At 45.9% G+C, this 22,766-nt stretch overlaps 1 protein-coding gene across 3 annotated transcripts in view; it reads left to right on the forward strand.

The window, feature by feature from the left end:
* ANOS1 (anosmin 1) overlaps window positions 1–22,766 on the forward strand; it is a 184,731-nt gene that overhangs the window by 122,450 nt on the left and 39,515 nt on the right. For all 3 annotated transcript variants that reach the window (XM_073902137.1, XM_025857805.2, XM_073902138.1), the window contains 3 exons: window positions 8,048–8,232; window positions 10,471–10,600; window positions 21,430–21,635. In XM_073902137.1, coding sequence (XP_073758238.1) covers window positions 8,048–8,232; window positions 10,471–10,600; window positions 21,430–21,635 — 521 coding nt within the window. The remainder of the gene's footprint in view (window positions 1–8,047; window positions 8,233–10,470; window positions 10,601–21,429; window positions 21,636–22,766) is intronic.

Genomic DNA, 22,766 nt, shown 5'->3' on the forward strand with positions numbered 1-22,766 from the left:
TGCGTGGGGAAGGGTGTCAGTCAGAGATGGGGGGTTGTGTGCGTGGGGAAGGGTGTCAGTCAAAGAAGGTATCCTTGCAAGAGAAGAAAAACGGTAAGAAAATGCACTTTGTGCCACACAGACACGTCTGGAACTATTACTGGGCCATACAGATCAGCTGTGACCAACTCCTTCTGGGGCAGGGCAAATCATTCTTACTAAATGTACCGTGTAGGAAGGAAACATCACTTCAGGAACTTCCTTGTGCTTTTGTCCACCAAGAGTCAATCAATTAAGCGGCGCTGGGGACATGGGAGCAAATCGATTTAAATCCCTGGAAAATAGGCTGGGGAGGGGCACCCTTGAAAAATGCATAACAAATGCACGGGTGTCGTGGTTTTCCTCTTGGCATAATCCAAGAACAGAAGTGTCATTGTGCGGACTTTCAATATTTTGATTAGCATCTTGAGGACCCAGATGGAAGAATAGCTCTCTTCCGAAGATGGGGATTCAGTTTACCAAACAATTTAGCAGATGTAGGAGTTTACATTCATAGGCAGTTTCTAGAGCCCTTAACTCCTTGATCCTAAGCGTTAACTTGCCTCTTTCCGTAATTGTGACCCCGTTCTTTTATGCCAAACCGATTCTGTTGTATTATGCCCAGTTTGGGATACCCTCAGAGTATCCTAGGAGACAAAATTTTGCTGCTTTTTAGGGTCTCCTATGAAGAATCAAATAGAATTCATCACTAGGCATTCTTCACTGCCAGCAGAAAGAGTGATGTCTCTGTCCCTCCTTCTCTCATCCGCTCACACCAAATGTATATGATTTCCAAATATAGGTCAGTTATTTTTAAACTGCATGAAACGGCATTGCTAGCAGGGCTGGCGTTGAATCATGTGCCGGCTAAATTGTTGACAGAAGTCTGGTCTCACTATCACAACGGCCCTCATCACCCAGATCTCTCCGTCCCTGCCCCCTGCCTCTGGCGCACTCCCGTGGAATTAACTCTGGCCTCAAATCTGTGTCATCCGTCCCGTTTTCCTTGTTTTTGCATAAGACCTTGGGAAACCTGGCATAAATATTACGTCTCCAATTCAGAATAATCACCGCTTTCCCCTTCTTACCAGGTGATGTTTCTTTAATGGATTTAAAGTTTTATCGTGTTCATGCCTCTCACCATAAACTACATAAAATCACTTTTGCAAAAACCCAACACCATTTAATTTTTCTAAAGTCTATTATTAGGAAGCCTTTTCTGTTATTATAGATCATTTACTATTTAAGTATTAGCATTTACCATAAAAATAGAATGCTTTTAGAATGATTGTTGAAAAGCCATTTGTAAAACCCTTAGTGTTTTAAAGTGGGGTATTCGAAAGAGGCAATGTAAATTAAAAGATGCTTTTTATTTTAAAAGCATTGAAGAGTCAGTATGAATTTCAAATATGTGTGGTTCACCAGGAATAAGGGAAATAATCTACAAAGGGCCAGCATAAATGATTAATTATTAAAAGAGACTTGCCATTTAAACCTACGCTTAACTAAATATGATGGATTTTTTTTTTTTTTTTAAGTCCTGAAGTTCCTCTTCTATAAAGTAGCTCTTGGGTTTTTTGTTTTTTTTTTGTGGAGACGGGTCATTCATGGAGAACTAACTAGAAATAGAATAAACAGACTCTTGACCTGATGATGACTTTTGCCTAGGGAGCTTAGGATAATAATACGGTTATTTTGAAAATATACATGGGTACATGTAGGTATATCGCCCTCGCTCTGTTGAACAGTCCCTGAAGGAAGGCTGGTTTCCACGTCCGGGAGGGGGGGGTGTCTGACAGCGCCACCGAGTGGGCGTGTGTGAGCCACAGGGGTCCCCACACAGCTGCTGTGGGGCTCCCTGCCACAGTCCGAGCTGCCGAGCCACCTGAAGCGTCTCAGCACGTTCCTGCCCGGGACTCACAGGGCGCGATCACTCTCAGAAGAGGATGGTGGTGCTGACAGCCCGTGTGTCTCAGGCAGACGGTCCTTGGCCTCGCAGGGACAAACACACTTACCCAGCCCGCCCGTCTGCACACGGATCACCCTCGGCAGTCTGTCGAGTACCAGCCATCACCGTCCTGCTTGCCTGCACGTTGCCTTCTTACTGCCCCGAGCCAAGCATGGGAGATCAGCTTGCCCTCCTGTCTCTGCTCGTGCTATAGGCCTGTCCCGTCTTTTTCTGTAGAAGGGGCGCCCCATCACTGGTTGGGATGGGCTGGTCCTGCTGCCAGGCCACAAGGGCTGAAGCAGAGGTTGCAAGCCGTTGCTCAGGTGATCTGATTGTGGGTAGCGGGAATACGTGTGACCCTGGCTCCCGGCTGGGCCAGCTGTCGTCTTATTTCCCTTTTGAGTCTATCCAACTCTCATACTGGGCCCTCAATCATGGTATTAATACAATTTAGGTCAATCCAAAGATGGATCAGTGTCAAACATTTTACTCTGATAAAATCACCGACGTGTCAGTGGTTACGGTACAACATCAATCTGATACCATCCCCTTCCCGGTCCAGGACGTCCTTAGCAAGGTAGTCATACACGTAACGCCCATTTGCGCACAAATAATTATCTCAACTTTTGCAATAAATTGATTTGTACCGGCCTCTATCCTATTTTTTTCTTTGATTGCTTATAGGGTTAGTTAAAAATTTTTAAAATACAGAAACAATGCTTGTGTTTGGCCTCCTGTGTTTGTGGTAGGGAAGATGGCAGACATACTTGATGTTACAGCTTCTAAAACTTTAGATGCTGCAAACTTGAGCTTTTTTTTTTTTTTAAGATTGATTTATTTGAGAGCGAGAGAAAGAAAGAGAGGAGAGAGTGGAAGGGAGGGGCAGAGGGAGACAGAGTTCCAAGCAGACTCCATGCTGAGCGCAGAGCCTGACACGGGGCTCGATCTCACAGCCCTGAGATCGTGACCTGAGCTGAGATCAAGAGTTGGACACCTCACCGACTGAGCCGCCCAGGCGCCCCAGACTTGAGCTTTTTAAAAACTATGCATATTTGGAAAAGATGTTCAACGGAATGCATTCTATCTGAGCATTTAATTTGGCGTATGCTGTGAGAATTAGCCTTAGCTGAGGCCTCTGAGTAAGTTAACCTTACTCGATGTTCGAGTTTAAAACAGAGGAAAGCAACACAGCGTTTTTCACTTTGCCCTCCAAATAAAATTGTTAGCAGCTTCCTGCAAGACGGGCCAGTGTTCAGGGTGGTAAATGGCACCCGAGCTGACGGTTCCCTGCAACGCAAGCCTTAGCCTCATTGCGGAAAGTTTAAGAGGCTGGTTCTCCACAGGTGTACAACATGAAACGATTGCATATATCCGGACACTTGTTTTTCCCTTTGATGCTCCCCCCTGGCCTATCTGAAGGCCGATTTACAGCAGAGTTCAACTCTCCTCCCTCCCAAAGATGATCTATTATTTTACTGCCCAAACTTCTGCTTCTCCTGACCCCCGCTATGGCATTTGGTTAGGGTAGGGCAGGAGAAAAGCTGCAGTTGTTTTCCACGCGTAAAGACTGAGATTAATCTGTGGCTCTCCGTCCTCTCTCTTTGCCCTGTGCCTAAACTAAAGTGAATCACATATCAGTTTGTTTCCAAACAAACTGGAAGATCTGATGACGGTGTGGACCTAATATTTCTATGAATTGCTTCATATTTGAAATATTGAAACCTCAGGTCTTTAGACATGGACTAATCCCACTATTCACAAATGAGTATTTTAGCCATTTTGAATACGGTGACTCAGTACCTTAATAGTATGTGAACACAATTTCCATGAGTACTGATGACCTCTAGGAGAGATACCGACTGAGGGTTAATTATTGAATCATTGGAACACTATGTCTAGCTACATTTGCATAGCATTAGACTCCTGACAAACGTTTTTACAGGAATAATCAAATGTCATGATTTGCAACTGCTGATTCTGATCATTGAGTTTTCTATCATTATGTTTTCCCATTTTTTTAAGTCATTGAGTTTCACCACAATACTTGTGATGCTTTAAAGACAATGCACCGATATTACCACATATTGTGGGATGACCACATTTTTGACAGAATAGTGTGGATTTCAGATGACTCGTTTGTTCAAAAATAATTGAAAGAAGGAAAAGTCTAGTCGTTTCCATAATAACACGCCGAGGACACATGCATTCTGCACATCTGGTTACACAACTAGGGTGCTGGGTGAGCTCCCAAGCACTGTGCAGAAGGCCTGGCAGTGGGGGCTTGGGGTCCCGGGGGCTGGGGGGGCCAAGCCCCATCTGCACACAATTACAGCCGAGTGCTGGAGTTACTTCCAATCAAGGGAGCCAGCTGACCCTAATGCAAAGCAGATGGACCATTTCTCAACATGCAAATGGTAAGATTGTTGCACATAATAATCGACGGGACTGTTAAATGAAGAAATGCAAACTGACGTGGCTCTGATGGTCATTATGTTCGATTAAGGCTCTAGGTAGTTGAAGGATATTCAAGATTAAAACCTTGCAGCAAGGGGATTCAGACGCTTGCTTTGCTGCTGATGAGTTCAGGTTACTTCAGCGGCTGGAGTATGTACCGGAGGTGCATTTACACTAGAGGATTATGCATAGGACAGCCAAGGAGAAACTTGCATTGGAAATCTCAGACAACAGGCTTTATGAGTTTAAAGCACTAAGCAGCCATCTTCTCTGTGCACCGAGAAACCACGTGAATCACAAAATGTTCTCAGAGGCCACCCTCTCTTCACACACCCCCTCGGTAGAAAGTGTGTCTAGGACCCGCCTGGAATGCAAACCTGATACAAAGCAATCATTTTGTCGAGCCTTGGTAGCTTTTTTTCTTTTTTTCAAGATTTTATTTATTTATTTGAGAGAGAGAGAATGAGAGAGAGCACGAGAGGGAAGAGGGTCAGAGGGAGAAGCAGACTCCCCGCCGAGCAGGGAGCCCGATGCGGGACTCGATCCCGGGACTCCAGGATCATGACCTGAGCCGAAGGCAGTCGCTCAACCAACTGAGCCACCCAGGCACCCGGTAGCTTTTTTTTTTCTTGACCTAAGTCTTTAGAGAGCTACTTCTGGATTAAAACTCATCAGCATACTTTGGGATTTCCATCCTATCAGGAATTGTCAGGAATTGGTCTTTTTTTAAACCGGGAAAGTTCTGTCAATGCAATAAAACTATTCATTCCGTCTTCTAAACTTACTAATAGAGTTTTATTGTATTATTATTTAGTATTTGCGTTTTTAAAAACGTAAGGGTAAGCGAATACCTGTGTTAAGGTTTCTCCTTTCCCGAAGGTGAGTGCCCTCCAGCAGAGAGGGGTTGGCCATTGGTGCCAAGACTGGGTCACTGTTTCTGTATCCTCTTATCTCCGCGCTTACGTTCTTGAGTGCAGAATGGCACAGTAGGTTGGCTGTTCTTCGGCAGACATTTCCTGAGCATTTGCTCTTGCGGAATGTGCTCTCCTGGGCCACTGTGAGGTGTGGGAACGAAGGAGACCTGTTCCTTGAGGGCTGGGGTCTGTAGCTTCGGGGGGAAGACAGACATCATCCAAGGAGCTTCTGTAGTAAGAGGCAGTTCAGCGCACACTTGGACAGTTACAGGCTGAGCTTTGAAGAGGGGGCAGAAGAATGCAAGCTTTGTTTCCAACTGGGAGGTTTTAGGGTAAGTAGGTCTGAGCAGTGGCATTCACTCTGAGCCTGGAAGTATTCACGTATCCGTAGTCAGAAAGTAGGGAGAAAGACATTCCAGACTGAAAGTATCTAGTAGTAGTAGGAAGTGCCTGGCAGTGTGTTTCTCGAAAAGCTGGGTTTAAAAGCACGTTGTGTGACCAATATGGGAAATGTGCCACGAGGTAAGTGGAAAGATCTGACGTGATGTGGAGGGCGTGACATGTGTTCATTCCACAGAAAATGGGATGTAGCTGAATAGTTGGAGAAGGTGGAGGAGACCCTCTGTCCTCTACTTTAGGAAAATAATCACAAAATACCGTGAAGAGGGCATTAGAGAAAAGGATGGGCTTGCGGGGACATGGGATGGGAGGCTTCCTGAAGTGACACTCTGCAGTCCCACAAAGAGATGTCGGGTCCAAGAACGAGTGGAAAGGTTCTCTTAGCTATCCAAAAGCATGGAGTGGTCATGAAGCTATCACTGGGGGAGGGGACACCCTCAGGAGGGGCATTTGAGTTGGGACTTGTGTTGAGAAGTTCTTTTGGTAGTGGGGCCTGCAGCGCAGACCGGGGACTGGGCACAGATTTGTGAGTCCCTTGCTTAGCAGAAGTACTCCAGGCACAAAAGTAAACGGGACTCCTAATGTAAGGTTGTGCACTGCAAAGAAAAGTTTACGACTCGAACTTAGAAAAAACCCTCATGCTGCGGCAGAAGGGGAGACCTGTTCCACACCAAGCAGGGACATCAGGGACATTTGAATCAGAATCTCTCAGGATTGTGCAGAGCTGTGAAAACTGCCCCTTTTCCCTCCTTTTGTAAGTGGCTCTTCCTAATTCAAAATGTAGAAAGAAGCCGAAAACTCAGAGAGGAACCTGAGACCAGGTTCGTTGCTCCTGGCAACTTAATCTTCCCCAGACTCAGTTACTTGATAGTCCCCATGTAGATCATTAACCCCTCACCCACAGCACAAACTCACAGTGAGGACCCGTTGAGGCACCAGTTGTTACAGTGAAGGGCAACGAACAGAGGCAACCCATCAGCACATCAAAGCAGAGACTGCAGTGGCATGGGGAATGCGTTTTCTAGGAGGTATTCTGTAGAACTCACTGACCTTTGACCAGATTTATTTGCTGCTCCTTTAAGACTGTGCAACTCCCCCCACCTAAACGTGTAAAGACTTGAGAATCCGCCCCCTCCCGCCAACAAGACTTAGCATGAATTAAGATCCAAGTGAAAATCAGAGTTGGTACTTGGTGACATCGCTAACATACATCAGATAGTACCTGCATTTTGTATTTGCATGTTTTTCAATGTCTTTTCTGCTTAAATGGAAGAAACGGAAAAAGAAGTAGAGCGTTATCAAATACCATGTTCAAATGAGTGGTCAGTGTGTTGGGCAGATGCTCATTCTCAGGAGAAACTGATATTAATAGCAGCTGGCATTCAGGGTTCTGATGGCATCGAACATCACGGTACCATGGACTCTACCTAATCCAGTTAGTTTTACATACATAGGAGGATAGAACTTTGTTCTAAACTTCCCTTTCCGTAATGGCTATGATTTTGAACTCTGGTTCTTCAGTCTGTCAGTCGCCAGACCACTTGCATGCACCATGGGCGGGGAGAAGAAATCAGAATGATTAACTACTTGAAAATGAGACACCTGTGAGGGACTTTTGAAGCAAGGCGGTCACTCGTGCCAAAACCAAACAGTATAAATTCATCATTTTCCAATTTTAAACCGTAAGTCTATAGGAGAGAGCCCTGCAATCAGTTGGGGAATGCAAAAGATCTGTGCTCTGGAAATCATGCTCGTAAGGTCTGACCACATGAGAGCATTTAGCCTTATAATTTTTTCCCTTAAAAGGCAAACTTTCGGAGGCGGGAGAGGCGAGCAAACCGGGGGAGCACGTTATAATGACCTTAGACTCTATCAGTAGAAACAGAGCGTGGTAAATGGGGACAGGGGCTTCAAAGCCTCTGTGGCTGTGGCCTCATGTGCATTCCTTGTTAACCTCCAGTGATGTAGCTCAGTAACTTTGTTTATTCCAAAGAACGCGCATAAAAGAATTGCTGTCGAGATGACTGGGGAGAAAAAAATAGTTGTCCCGAAACAGGACCCGATGTAGAGCCTCTTTAAAAAATGGGAAACTAGAAGGAAAGGAGGTGATGCTCTTGAAATGCGGCGGGCTGACCTCCGCGTCAGAAGGTTTCAAACTTGAACCCTGCCGGGGAGGAACCCCTTTTCTGGAGGGAAGTGAGGATCAGTGGTCGTGACCTGAGATGGGCCGTAGAATTCTAAAGGTTTTCTTCCTCAGCTTGACCGGCCCTGGCGTCACCCGCCGATTGTTTTCATTGCCGTGCTCCTGTTTCAGGGGTCCCCCTGAAGCCCAGAAAAGAGTTACGATTTACAGAACTGCAGTCTGGACAGCTGGAGATTAAGTGGTCCTCGAAATTCAATATCTCCATCGAGCCCGTGATCTACGTGGTACAAAGAAGATGGAATTATGGAATCCATCCTAGCGAAGACGATGCCACACAGTGGCAGACGGTAGCCCAGGTAAGTGGTTCATGGACTCCCTCCCCTCCCCCTTGAGGTAAAGGTCTACCGCACACCCGCAGGTAGAAAGTTAACTTGCTGTGCCTCGGCCAAAATAGCCCGACTACCCAAATGACTTAGTCAGACGTGGACGTCATGGCCCACGCATCTACAGAACACAGGATGAGCTCCGTAGCTACAACCCGGTGCAACGAGGAGCTTGACTCTTGGATTCCTTTGCTCAAAATACGTGTGCAAGGGAGATCATTTTCTGAGTCACATTTATTTCCTCCAAGAAGTGTATTTCCTTGAGATAAACTTAAAACCGACCCCAGTAGGAGAAATGCAACAGCATTAGGACGAGTTCATGTGATCTTGGATCATCTGAATGACTTCTAGTTTTCTTCTGCATCGAAGCCTTCATTCTACACGAGGACTTGAGTAGCATGGGGTACGATTCCTATCACCCAACTAGTTGGTGGGAGGGACCCAGCCAGTCCTCAGTCCTTGCTAAGTGCTTGCTGCGTCCCGGGCAGCTCACACACTGACACCCCACCTGCATGGTAGCAGTCCTGGGGTTTATCTTAGCACTGCGGCTTCCTTTTCTGTCTTGCCAATGAGAAAAGCAAAATATTTTCTTTCTTTTTAAGAGCTGCTAAATGGACTACCAGCTGCAAGAAACCTACACGGTTTTAGAGAAAGAACAGATTCTCAATGTGAAACCACCTCATGCCCTCAGCAACTGCAGTGCGTTCTCCACATGTGTCTGTGGGCAGAAACCCTGACCTGGCGGGGATCGGGTCATTTTGCTTGAGAGATTCCCATTAATTCCTTTTCAGTAAATACGAAATGCAGTTCAGTATACAGGTGTTGGCAGGAGGAATTTGGTTCTTTTCTGGTAGTAGTAGTATCTCAAAGAGGATAAACACTAAAATAATTTAGAGACCCCCAAAAGAAAGGGGCAATTTGATGTACAAGAAACAAATTCGTGGCAAAAAAAAAAAAAACAATAAAAACCCAACCACTGGTCAAACAAATTTAGTGATTCTATTTCATACGTATTTTGTTAAAAAATTCGCTTTAATAAAACCTAAAGATGTCTGGCATACAGCCTAAAAGTCTATTTGATTTACATGGTATGCTTCCTTAATGGTATGATCTCACTTATAAATTTTCCAAATTATTTAAGATTTATGAAAGTAAATGACAATAAGATCAGCTCTTATATCCCTTCTATTTTGGAGAGAGGAAAGGCCTTATTTTTATTATTTTCACTGGTTCATGCCTTCCTTTGTCTTCCTTCCACCTTCCTTTCTTTGCCTGCTAAATGCTGTGGGGATCGTGGTGACTTCAGTTTTTGAACCTCCAGGCCACGAAGAGTAAATGTTGAGGTCCGTGAAATAGTCACCTCACATTCCGCCAAACGAGGTAGAAAGCCCCCTTGAAGAGTTCAGAGCCTTCCCTTTTAGATACTAAAGCCAAGGTGACAGCCCCTCTCAAGAGGTTATTTCTGCGTAGGGTTTGGGAGGGTTTGGGTTCAATTTCACTTGACGACGTTCATGCCCTGAGTGCGGCTTTGCGACTCCAGCCGGAGTGGCAGCCAAACTAGGCACCTTCCCCGGTGTCCAGTTTTATTCCTGTGGGCATTTTCTTGGACAGACAGATGTCTGCACACCTCACCTTGGAGGAACACGACCGGGTCCTTGCAGATCTTACCCGGTTTACTCAAACAAGGAAGAAAGGCTTGGATTGCAATGTACTTCCAGAAATCGTTAGCACTCTTTAAAGAGTGTGGGTCCTCATACCGACTTCCAAGACCCTGTTTGGCAAGCACGTTCGAGAGGCATTTCCTTTCTGTAACTGGCAGATGATTTCATATTCGTGCCTATCACGGAATGAGCTCACGTATACATTTGCTCAGATGTGTAACTGAGTGATGAAACCCCTCGTGGGTTGAATGCTACATTAAGTCACCCGACGTAAGTAGCCCAGGCATGTTCCTAGCATTGGCTCCAGAGATCCTTAACTCTTTGGGGTGCAGTCCCTAGGAGTGGAATTAGACACCTGAAATGCCCTAGAAATTCCCTGACCCCCGACAGCTCTTCTCATAACTGAGCACGACGACCGCACTTACCCACAAGGGCACAGGGAGGTCGGGGCGGCGTTGTGCCGGCCGACGAGGTGCTGTGCTTTCCAGACACACCCGACTGGCACGTCTGGGTAAAAGGGTTCTCTGTGCTCTGTGACATTTCTCTGCAGACCACAGATGAGCGGGTCCAGCTGACTGACGTACGACCCAGCAGGTGGTACCAGTTCCGAGTGGCGGCTGTCAACGTGCATGGGACCCGAGGCTTCACGGCCCCCAGCAAACACTTCCGCTCCTCCAAAGGTCGGTGTCGCGTTCCTGACCCCACGCTCACCTCCCTGCCGGGCACACCTGCGGTGCGGAGCCGTGGTGTCGCCCTGTCCGTATGTATGGTTGGTCAGCAGGTGGTTTGCTGTTCTTCGCCGACGGGACCACGTGTGTGTGAGTGTCTGGTTCAGAACGTCACCCGCCTTTTACCTTCACAACATCACGCCAGATAACAGAATGGGGTCTTCTCAACTCGGAAGGGGTGGTTTTCCGTTACCAACTTGTGTTCAGTCTTTGCCTCGCGATGTTCTGCCTTAGTCACCTTACAGTTAATTTCTGGAGAGAAGAGTTTGGTTTGAGCTCCTGGAGACTGTGCAGCTTTTCTTGAAACGATGGTTATGTTGAGTGTGAATTAATCTCTTTTGCTTCATACCACCCAGAGTTTGACCTCCGGGTTCCCCTGTGTCACTGCTATTAATTCTGTTCGGTTCTTATCTCGTTGCTACTGGAAAGCCTCTGGCATCCTGTGACTGCTAATGCTGTGACATCTCTGGTGAGTTTCGTGTGTGCTAGTGGAACTAGGGGAAGGACGTCCCTGGACTCGATAACAAACAATACATCCATGTGTATTTTCTCCAGTTGTGCTTAGTGGGCTGTGCCTTCTCTGTGCACTCCACGTCTGCTGCAAGAACCCATGTCACAGCTAGGGGCTGGTGAGCTCATGCGCGTACTCCCCGACAGTTCTCCTGGTACAGGACGCTAATTTAGATTGATTTTAAACAAAATGCTTTGTGATGTTAATGAAGGATGTAAGACGGGTCCCATCAGTCCTATGTCTTTCATGGAGGGAGGGTCTGAGCTGGCTGCTATCACTTCCCATTTCTGTTGCGTGATTGGGGAAATGTATCTGTTGATGCCAGTCTGTCCGTTTCTCACTACGTCATATTGCAACCCCTTTGTCAATGTCATTGTTGGTCTCAGAAGTGGAAAGCTTGCAACCGAAATCATTTAATATTAGGATTCTGTTACACCTTATGTTGTACACTTTCAACTCTTTTTTTTTAAAAAAGACCTTTTAGGAAAGGAAAGGTGCCTTTTTTTTCCCCCTCCATGGAGGCAAACACACAAAGCAAATTTAAAAGTGCAATCGCAGACATCAAACCTTGTCTTGAGACTGTGTCTCCAATTGGTCTGATGATTTAGAGAGGCCAGGGAAATAAATCATTAACAGTGGGTTCAGAGGCGAGGATCCATAAGAGGCTTGAGAAGTCTTCACCTTGGTTTCATGGTTCACATGCGATGCGGGCACGATGTGGTCAAATGTGTTACCATCTGTTCGGTTGCCTGGTCTGGTGTTTTCAGGTCACGGCTGCAGAAACAGACAGCAGACAGAAGCCGTTGCCAGCCCTTTGGAGACAGATGTGGAATACCTTTAGGGGTTGGGTGGGATCTGGGCAGAGCTCCACTGACAGTTCCCAGGGCCGGTCATGTGGCTGCCAACTGCCTGGGAGGCATATCCATTCTGAGCAACTCGCGAGGCCTTGCTGTGGCGGGATGCCCCCAGTATATCTGAGCACCTGAATAGTCTAGAACTAGAGCTGCACCGCTCAAATTTAAATGGGCTTTTGCTGAATGAGAATGCACCGTGTTGGGGAAGCATAGCATTCACCATTGCGCTGCTGTTCTATTTCCTGATTTTCCAAACACACCCAACACCGAGCATTCCAGACTCTAGTCCTTGCAGTTCTTGCAAACCAAAAATGTCTGCAAGGAATACACAGTAGATTCTACTCTTTTTCCAGTGAAGATGGATCACGGAATTATGGAAATGGAATAGATCCGCTAAACGGCTGAGGACATCTCCTCTAGGATTTGTCTAAAGGAAGCCTGACCATTGACAAGATGGCACCACATCCTTCCGCACCTTATTCAGATCTCATCAAACGGAGAAATGGGCCTTAATGGGAAAACTGTGTTTAACAACTGTACTGAAATACAATTATCATACCATTAGAGTCATTCCTCTTACGTGTACAGTCCAGTGATTTGTGCTATTGACAGACTTGTGCATCGTCATCGTCCACTTGTAGAATCCACCAAGAGCCTTCATGGCTTCCTGGGGAAACTTTCGAGTAGAGACAAAGTTAGTTTTGAGTCTTCACCTTCTCATCACTCATGTTTCATTCCCTTTTGTATTAAATAGTTGTTAAGCTCCTATGTGTGTCCGGCACAGGGGATAATAAATGAACGAAAGGACAAAAATGTCTGCTTTTGTGGACACACACAGTTATGCCAGTTGCGGGTATGAGGAAACAGTCAACAAGATTAATAAGTAAAATACCATTGTATAGTATTTTATCATCACAACTGATGATAAAAAATAAAGATTAGAACAGAGGAGATGTTGGCGGGGGGCATATTTTGTTGTCAGTTTTCGGGAGGGTAGACCAAGGTTTTGCTGAGAAAGAGATGTTTGTCTAAAGGAGGTGAAAGAGTCAGCCTTGCACCAGTTTGAAAGGCGAGCATTCCAGTTCCTGGAAGCGGTCGGTGCAAAGGTCCTGAGGCAGGAGTGAGCTTGCCGTGTTCGTGGAACAGCACAGGAGCCCGAGGGTTGAGCTGTGGAACAGGGCAGGGGAGCTGGAGGTGAAACCTGAGAGGAAGGAGGGAGGTGGGGTGATGGAACCATTCTAAAAGTGGGTGATGCGCGTTGCCCAACTCAGAAAAGTCTAAAAGTCATTGCACTGTTCATTTAACGTGAGCGAGTTTTATGGAATGGAAGTTAAGTCCCCATAAAGTCATTTAAACAGTTTTTCCCCAGCAAGCCCCCTTTCTCCGCTTGAAGAGATTGAGTAAATGGGGAAAGATAACGGTGCCATCTTGCAGATGGTTACGTATCCTTTAGACGAGTCCTGCAGGAAATCTTCGACCGTCTGGCGGAATTATGGCACTCCCATCATTCCACCGTGCCTGTTCGCTGAACCCGCAGTAGAACCTCTTACGAATTCTGCACCAGCACTTGCGGTTTGCTAGGGTGCCAAAGCGACAGTCTAGAATGTTCCTCACAGTGAGATGCACGGAACTATGGATACGGGGCGTATTTGTAAAACCAGGAAATAGAACATTGCACCAGAGGCTGCCCTGATTCCAAAAATGGTGCATTTTCATTTAATAAAAGCCCATTTATTCCTGCTGTGCCCCAGAACTGAAACTGCACCGTTGTTAAGTCCTCTAGTGCTTTAAAATGGCTTTGAGAAAGAATGATTGCTTCTCAAATAATAGTCTGTGCAAAGGGTAAGTGTATTTGAGTTGGGTGGAGGGCCAGCCTTGGTAATTTAAGTCTGGGTCAAGGGAAAAGGGAAGTGATTTTTTTTTTTCCATCTACAGTAAACACTTCTGAAAATAAAAGGAAAATTAAATAGAGAAAGAAAAAAAATTGATAAGATGGGTTTCATTTCGTTTATGCTTTCTGCCTGGTATTCATTGGCCATAATCCTGATTTTCGTGGAAAAGCCAAAATTCTTCTCATTCTCTTCTTAATGGTTCTGTTTAAATACAAAATTAGTCTGTGGTTTGCCAGAATGGATTGGCTATTAACTAAGTTAATTTCCTTTTAAGTCGTGTATTTTCCCATACCTTCATCCTAACCCCTTAGAATGCTGATTTTTACAGAAAATTCAGAGTTGTACATGGATTGGTAACTCAGTTTCATGTTTTCCTCCTCCCGGTGAATGCCATTTTTGTTGTCAGCCCCCAGAAGACATGAATGATTATGAATTGGGGACAATCAGCCATTCCTGCTGGCAGCAGAAAGCCCAAAATAGAGGTTGGGGTAATTTCTGTATTTCCTTATTTAAATTTTCTACTACCTTTCCCCGGTACTTAAGAAGGAAAATTGTCTTCAACGTTAAAAATTCAAATTACGAGTGGGGACTCGGGCAGCGGATGCAGGCTGTCTCCCAGCACATCTGTCCTGCAGGTGGGCAGAGCCTGCTGGGGGCCCGGGGCGAAGGCGCATTTAGAAGCTGAGCTGTGTGTGTCCTGAAACAGTACAGGGCAGGGGCGAAGATTTGGGTCCCTGGTGGCGGGGGCTGGGGGGGGTGGTGTGTAGTGGTTTTACTCCACACCCATAGCATTCCTGTTTGTTAGGACATTTTCAGTCGTGGTTTAAAAATCAACGTATGAACAGTTCCGTGAAAGGAATGCCCGCATCACTAGGTTCCCGGGCTGCTTCCCGTGTTGGACGGCGGTAGTCCCTGCAGACCACGCAGCCTTTCTAGCCTCTCTCGTGGCCTCTCGCCTGCTCTCACCCTGTCCCAGAAGCTGGCAAGCTTCCTGTGATGTCTGTGGGATTTCGAGCGAGCAGAGCCCCCAGACGTGCGAGTGAACCACCCAGAGTGGCGGTCGTGCCTACACAAAACGTACTTTTTGGCTTCCAGTGCACATTTCCTTCTCTTTTTCAGCAGATCGGTGTTTCACCTTTCCTTGATCATGTCGATATTTATCAGCAAAAAATGTGTATGTGTTGCATGCGCAGTACTGGAAATAAATATTGCTAAGTCCTCGTACCTGCACCAAAACACTCTTTACAAGACTGCCGAATTTGGGAAAGAGTGCATCTGCCTTTCGGCATGACTTCTGGGTGTCAACATGGGTAGAGTGACAGAAGGAAGACTTCCAATTTTCTAGGTGGTACAAAACAAAGTCTGATTTTTTTGTGGGTCTTTTTGTTTTGTTTTGTTTTTGCATGTTGCCAAAAGCAGGCCAAAATTTGTCTGGATGTTTGCAATTAGTCAATATCCGTTTAGCATTCTGAAATAGCAAATGTTAAAGGGAAACGTAGAAGGAAAAATGTTAAAATCCACCTTCTGTTGTCATTCAGCTAATACATCCACCATCTTTGACTACTCACTCCCTCCAAATTCAGGGTTTCTCCTCCACCTTCCTTCTCTGTTTTCCCACGTGTACAGGATACATTACCAAGGAAAAGCAGCAGAGAGCATTGTTTTCTGAGCTCAGAGGTAGCGCGCTGGCTGTTATTCCGTGCATACGTTCCGGAGTGTCGGTGAGCCGAGCACAGGCATCACTGGGGTCATAAAACGCTCCCTGATGCTCCGTGCGGACCCTCGAGACTCTTTATGCCTCTGCACGGCTCCTCCGTGAGCGCCCTTTCCACTGGGCGAGACTCCCGGGTGCCTGTATCTTGAAACCATCGAGCAGTTGGAAACCCACCTGCAGTGTAGCTTCTGCAGCTTTTCAAAGGCTTATGAGTTTTGTGTCTAGATACTGCAGGGTGATTCCTGGTTTTTTTTTTTTTTTTAACGAGGGAAGGAAAATGGTCCCAACTGCTGAGTCTGGACAGGAAAAGAAAAGCTAAATTTTAGAACCAACCTTCTAATTCAGTTGCAGAATGTGTGAGTAGTCCTACCATTGCTTTAAAAATGTAACTCCACTCAATCACGATGACGTACCTCGAGAGAGAGAGATTCCTGTAATGCGTTTCAGTGGGAGGCTTGATCTCTGGATACCATATGAGGAAATCAAGTAAGTAATAAAATTAACACTCATTTTCTTAGAACATATGTTGTTCCTCTATATGCACATGTCTGAATATATTTGTGTATATGTAGATGGTTATTTATTTATCATCTCTTTCCTGCTGGTTGCGTACTACCTTTCACTTGTGGCATTGTCCACCAAAAGTTAAAGAAAGAATGAAACCTTCACCTCCCAAGAGGAAACCCAAATGTTCCGTCTTCCGTGGCTGGAAGCACCACATATGATCGTTAATAAAGGGAACTATTCTTGTCCAACTCTAACACTGGATGTTCATGCTAAATGATTGATGCAGCTTGCACTTGCTTGAAGTTGTAGATAAGTCGAAAAAAGCTAGCACAGCCTCCCTAGGTCAGTTATCTTTGGAAGCATGCTTCCTTTCTGCTTCCTGAGATGTGTTTCTGCAGATAATTAGGGCGATCACACAGAGGGAGTGCAAAGCAGCGGAAAGGACTTCGAGGTGGGGGAGAAGTGTTCGGACTTAAGCTTCAGAGGGAGGGCTTGGAGAGCATTGCTCTTGTGATGACTCTGACCCCCCTCCCACCCCCCACTCTATGCTCCAGAGCATAAATCTCCCACGTTCAATTTCCCCACCTGCAAAATGGGAACAAAAGTCCAACATTTACCCAACAAAATACAGCCCTACATTTCTAACGTTAGAGCTGGTGCTCGTGTCAAGTTTCAAGAGCTAATGCTATCACTGCTTTTGAAAGACTAGCGCAGGGATTGGCAGTCTGTGGCCTGCGGTCCAAATTTGCCTTGCTGCTTGCTTTTACAGATAAAGTTTTATCGGCACACGGCTCATTTGTTGACATCTTTTCCATGGCTGCTTTTGAGCTACAGTAGCAAAGTTCGGTAGTTGCCACAGAGACCGTGTGGTCTGCAAATCCTGAAGTTAGGTTTACTCAGCTCCCTGACCAAAAAAGTCAGTCAGTCCCTGAACTCTATAGACTATTATGATGGACACTTTGCCCACGAAAGGGCTTTCTGTATTTTCTTTGTGTCGGCACAGCGGCCCATGGGTCGTGATGGTGACGTATGACACAGCTAGAGGTGTGGCATGTGTAGGTGTGTGTTTTAGAGCCTCAGCTTCCTCTTTCTGCCCTCCTCTTCAGTCTCCTGACTCTGCTGCCACCCATTCCTTGAATGACCTTGGACAAGTCACTTTCCCTCTGTAACCTGAAGACCTCCACCAGTTTCTAAAAAAACGTGCCAAGTAAATAAATCGCAGAATCCCTTAGGGCTTTATTAAAATGTAGAGTCTTTATATTTTTTTTTCACATGCGGACTTCCTTCCAAGGAGACATTTCAAAATTTGAATGCAATTAAGACATTGTGCAAACCGAAAGAAAAGATTCTGTGATTCAGCAAAGGGAATATATTTTCCTTCGTCATGTGGGGAGCCATCACACAAGGCAGGGAATGGCTTGACTGTGGGAACTTTCGGACTGCAAACGAAATCCTTCAGGTTAGAGAAATGGGACAGGCTGCCTCTCACCTGACATCTACAGGGAATAAGTGGAGAAATGAATATTTGGTTTACAGAGGAGAATCAGGGCAGTAACCAGACAGTCTCTGCAACTGCCTTTTGCTTCATAATTGAACTGTGGTTATTTTAGGGGTGTCTCATCTTGCTAATGGAAGTCCACCATCTTGACAGTGTAAATTGTTGGGAAGGGGGCTTTACGTTTCAGATAATGTCAAGCAAATACAAATTCACATATTGGAAAGCATGATTTCCTCATAGGTCATTCTTAGGAATTACGTTGTTGCATGTTTCATAATGTTTCATCCACGAGATGACGTGATTCTGGGTCATTATGATCACATCCAGGGTGTGATCAGGTTTTCCAGGGCAGTAAGTGAGTATGTACCGAATGGAGTAGCTGAGGACACGGGCAAAATACCCAACATTACACTTGGATTTCTTGAGAAGAGGAGATGATTTTGAGCTCTTCCTGTGCAGCTAGAATAAGTGGAGAATTCACGTAACTACTTATTTTCAGCATACAGACATTCAGGTGCATCGCTGAAGACATGTACTGCTACGATCATCTTTACATACTGAGATTGTTCCTGGCCTTGAAGTGACGATTAGCTTGCAAACTAGTTTCCCTCTCGGAAAAGTCTATAGCTCCTTTTTCTAGGTAACAGTCGGAGTCCTACCGCAGAGGAAGGGAGATTGCTCGGAGTCTCTTATTTCAAGCCGGAAAGAGGCTCCCCTTTGATTTTGTAGTTCACTTCACGGTCTTGTTGGGATTCACCCATTCCGGTTGACGGGGTTTAAAACGGGCACTGAAATACCACCTTACAAATTAAAGCCAACAGTTAGGAAATGTGTTTGTTATCCACCCATCTACTCATTTAGCGACGATTTCCCGAGTGCCTGCTACGTGCTAGGCCCTCTTCTCAATGCCGGGAATAGAGAAGGGAACCAAACAGATAAAAAAGATCCTCCCCTCAGGGAGCTTCCGTTCTCGTGAGTGGAGGCAGACAGCAGAGTGCATAATAAGTCAGTTGGTAATAAGGGCTGTGGGAGAACAAGAAAGCAGGGGGAGGTCACGGTGAACGCTTTCTCGGTGGCAGGAGGAAAGAGTAGCTAGCTGTTTTGAACAGGGTGGCTTCTGGCAGACCCGCAGTGGGTGGGTGAGGGCCCCGCCGTGGGGAGACGTGGGGGAAGGCATATAGGCAAAGCCAGGGGGAAAGCCTCAGCCTCGTGGTTGTCCTCTCTGAGAAATCGCATGGGAGCCACGTGGCTAGAGCAGAGGGGTCTGGTGGGGCTGGGGAAGGATCTGGGAGCGAATGTGAGGCCAGGATGTTTGGGAGACCGCAACACTTTGCCTCTCACTGAGCCAGGAAGCCTGCAGCGCAGTAGCAATGAGACGTGGTCTGTGCAGTAAGGAATCCCCCGAGTGCTGTGGTGAGGAGAGCTACAGGGAGGTGGTCTCAGCACGAGCGAGTGTTGATAGGAGGTCTCTGCAATAACGGGGGAAAGATGGTGGTGCCTCGGTGCAGGCGGTGGGGAAAAGCCGTCCACTCTGGATGTATTTTGAAGTCAGTGCTCCCAGGTGTTGCTGAAGGGACATGAGAGCACCAGAAGTGTGTGACCTCAGGGTTTTCAGTCTGGTTAGGCGGAAGGAAGGGGTTTCCATTTACTGAAATGGTAGCCCGTGTGGTGGGCTGTGACAACGATGACGATTTGAGTGCTGGACACATTACTTTCGAGTGGGCTCTGAGACCTCCACGTGGAGCTGACAGGAAAGCCATCGAATGTTGGACTCTCCGTTTGGGGCAGAATCTCTCTTGGAGACATACAGCTGAGAGTCAGCAGCACAAAGACTTTAGGTAAAGTTGGGACCGGATGAGATCCCTAGCAAATGCGAGTACACGAGAGAAGAGGGAGGTCCCCGAGTTCAGGGGCTGGGTGCTGTCCTGTTTAGAGATGGTGGCATGGGGACAAACCGGGCGGGGGGTGGGGTGGGGTGGGCGGGGGCGGAGCGCAAGAAGAGAATCCGTGTCCTGCGGGACCAAAGGGAAATTTGGCAGGGTGGTGTCAAGTGGAGACTGTGACTCAGAGAGAGGGTGCTGATGAGCGGTGTCACTCCGTGTGGATGACGGGAGTGGGGCTTCTCGGCGGCTCTGCTGAGCCAGCACCACAAGGAACCCGGTGCTTCCCCTGCCCAGGCTGAGGGAAACCAGCGTCTTCCAGCTTACGCACAAGTGAGCCATGTGCACACCTCCTGCTTTCTGGCCATCGGGTGCAATCCTTTTCAAGTTGTAGCCTGCACATAGATCATCTGCTTCAGAATTACGTGTGCATTTTACATCGAAAATAGCTTACATAAAACCTATAAATACATATTTATATAAATACACAGAACGTATACATACAGGGGCCCCACTGGGACTCACCGCATCAGCACATCCCAGTGTATGTCTTGGGCGCTCCCAGAAGGTTCCTGAAGTTGACTGTTGCAGAACCACCCTATCGACAGTATCACGAAACGTGCTCTGGATTAGGCACTTACCTGAAAAAGCAACTACGAAATGTTCTCGTTTTTAAAGACTAAGCAGTCAACCAAACCTCCCATCCTTCCCTATATATCTCGGAGAAAACAAGATATCTTTAAAAATAATTCACGTTTTCATCATTCCCAAATCACAAACGGTCCTGACAGTAAAAACACGGGTATTTTTCCCTCGGTCTTCTTCATTTATATCAAGTTAGATGTAACTTCTTTGCACTTCTCATGCAGATGGTATTATAATTCGAATTCTTGACAGCATTTTTCTGGGAAGACATCTTCAAACAAAACCATCTGTAAATAATTTGTGGTGAGCGGCATCTACACTTGCTCACTTCATGGCAGAGAATGAAGGAAAGACCGTCTAGCTTGTGCGTATGTAGTCATCTTTGTTATATATATTTAAAATGGAGATTTGTAGGGTAATAATTCCAGAGCCTAGTCTGTCTCTTGACAGCTGAGAAGGTTTTGGTTTATGTGACAAGCCAGAAATGGTGAAATTACAAAAATGGATGTTATCCGTATGTCATCCAATTTGTAATGTAGATTAAGAAAAAATGCTTTATTTTTGCTGATCTCCCTTGTTGCTCTTGCCGAAGCAAGGATCAAAAGCTACAGGGCCACTAAGATGAAAGCAGTTACTTGTGAGAGCGGGATTTCTATCTTTTTCTTTCCAGAGTTTTCAAAGGCAGGTCTCCTTTACCGACCTGTTTAATGTCAACCAGCCTAAAAGGAATTTTACCATGTTTTGTTTTCTTTCTTTTTTTGTTTTTTTTTTAAAGATTTTATTTATTTGATAGCGTGCGAGCGGGGAAGGGCAGAGGGAGAGGGACAGGGAGAAAGCATCCCAGGCAGACTCTGTGCTGAGCGCAGAGCCCGGCACGGGCTGGATCTCATGACTGTGGGACCGTGACCTGAGCCAAAACCAAGAGTCCGATGCTTAACCGACTGAGCCACCCAGGTGCCCCAAATTTTACCATGTTTTATACAAACTTATCCATTTCTGTACAGTGAAAATTTAGCTGGGTTATCGTGGTTATGTAAATGCCTACCAGGAGCCTTCTGGATTACAGATACGGCCCAAACAAATGTATCTTACTGTTTTGTAGTCCGTATTTTCATTTGAGGCTTACGGGGGGGGAGGGGGGTTGGATTTGTTTTCAGCTTTTCTACACGTAAAGGGCAGTGCTCACGTGTTGACCATGTAGTCATTAGCCATACAAGGATCTGGGTCTTGTTGTCACCTTGGTACTTGAGTATGTGGTTTGTCTTTCTCCTGGATTTCAGATCCATCTGCACCGCCCGCGCCGGCCAACCTCCGGCTTGCAAATTCTACCGTAAACAGTGACAACACCGTGACCGTGGCTGTGGTTTGGGATCTCCCCGAGGAACCAGACATCCCTGTGCACCACTACAAGGTGTTTTGGAGTTGGACGGTCAGCAGCAAATCCCTTGTCCCCACAAAAAAGAAGCGGAGAAAGACCACGGATGGGGTAAGTGGGCGCGAGAAGAAAGAGTGGCGTCTTCTTGCACGGTGTACTTGAACTCAAGGCGACAGATCGGAGGGTGGCCTCTGCTGAGCTCAGAGAAGGAACGGGTGAAAGAAAGCTTCCCATCCCTCTTTTTGGGCTGAGGAAGTACAGAGAATGGAGGGCCATTCCACAAGTTTTGCCTTTGGCATTTTAGGTGAAAAAAAGCTGAATGTAGCCCATCGACGGACTCCTATCCAAATGGCAGCCACAACTCCAGGAGAGGAACAGAAATCATTTTGTCTTGACTGTCCAGTCATAGAAAATAATAGAACTCAAAATGTCTTTTACATTTACATCTTCTTTGCTTTTGTTTGAGATCCTTATAAATCGACGCGCAAATGTCCGTGTCTTTCCTGTCACAGGGGATTTTCCTCTGTAAGCTAATCAGCTTAGAAAATGCATGTTTGACAATATATTGTTCTCATTGATTAAAAGAACTTGGGATTGTTTATTTTCCAGATGCCAAGAAATAAAGTCTCCACTGAACCATTTTCTGAAATGAGATTTCTATGAGAGTGAACATTTGACATCGTATGAAATTTTTAGTGCAGAAAAAGGAGTTCCTCGGTTTCCTTTATTGTTAGAAAACTTACATAAACAACTTCCCCCTAACTTATAAAGCTGAATTCCATAAAAAGTACATGTTTGAAAATATTTTTTAAAAAGGATAACAAGACTTTTTTTGGGGGGGGGGGCGGTGAAGATTCCGATTTCTGTGCCATTTAGAATTCTAAAACGTGTCAAAAAGGCCATATCCTCGATATTTAGCTGACGCCTATTTTGGTTTTATTTTTAAGAAACTTTCTGACAGTCCCGTTCTTTATTTTCATGGACTTCACAATAAGCGGTAATTGGCAATGCCCGGTTATGTCATAGGAAGATTTAAAGGAGCTCAGGTTGTGGGATCATAGGGGTTGGAAGCAAAATGTGACGTGTGCAGTGGTTACAGGGTCTGCACGCACGCACACACACATGCAGGTGCACACACGCATGGATGCTATCAGTCAGCAGGCAGCGTCACGGGTTACTAGGAAACTTTGCAGTGTATTTCTATTCTATATCAATTAGATAAATAAAACTTGAACTGCAGAT

This window comes from Callorhinus ursinus, unplaced genomic scaffold (assembly GCF_003265705.2).
Source record: "Callorhinus ursinus isolate GAN/ISIS: 27379988/994484 unplaced genomic scaffold, GSC_fseal_2.0 scaffold16, whole genome shotgun sequence".
Taxonomy (NCBI): Eukaryota; Metazoa; Chordata; class Mammalia; order Carnivora; family Otariidae; genus Callorhinus; species Callorhinus ursinus.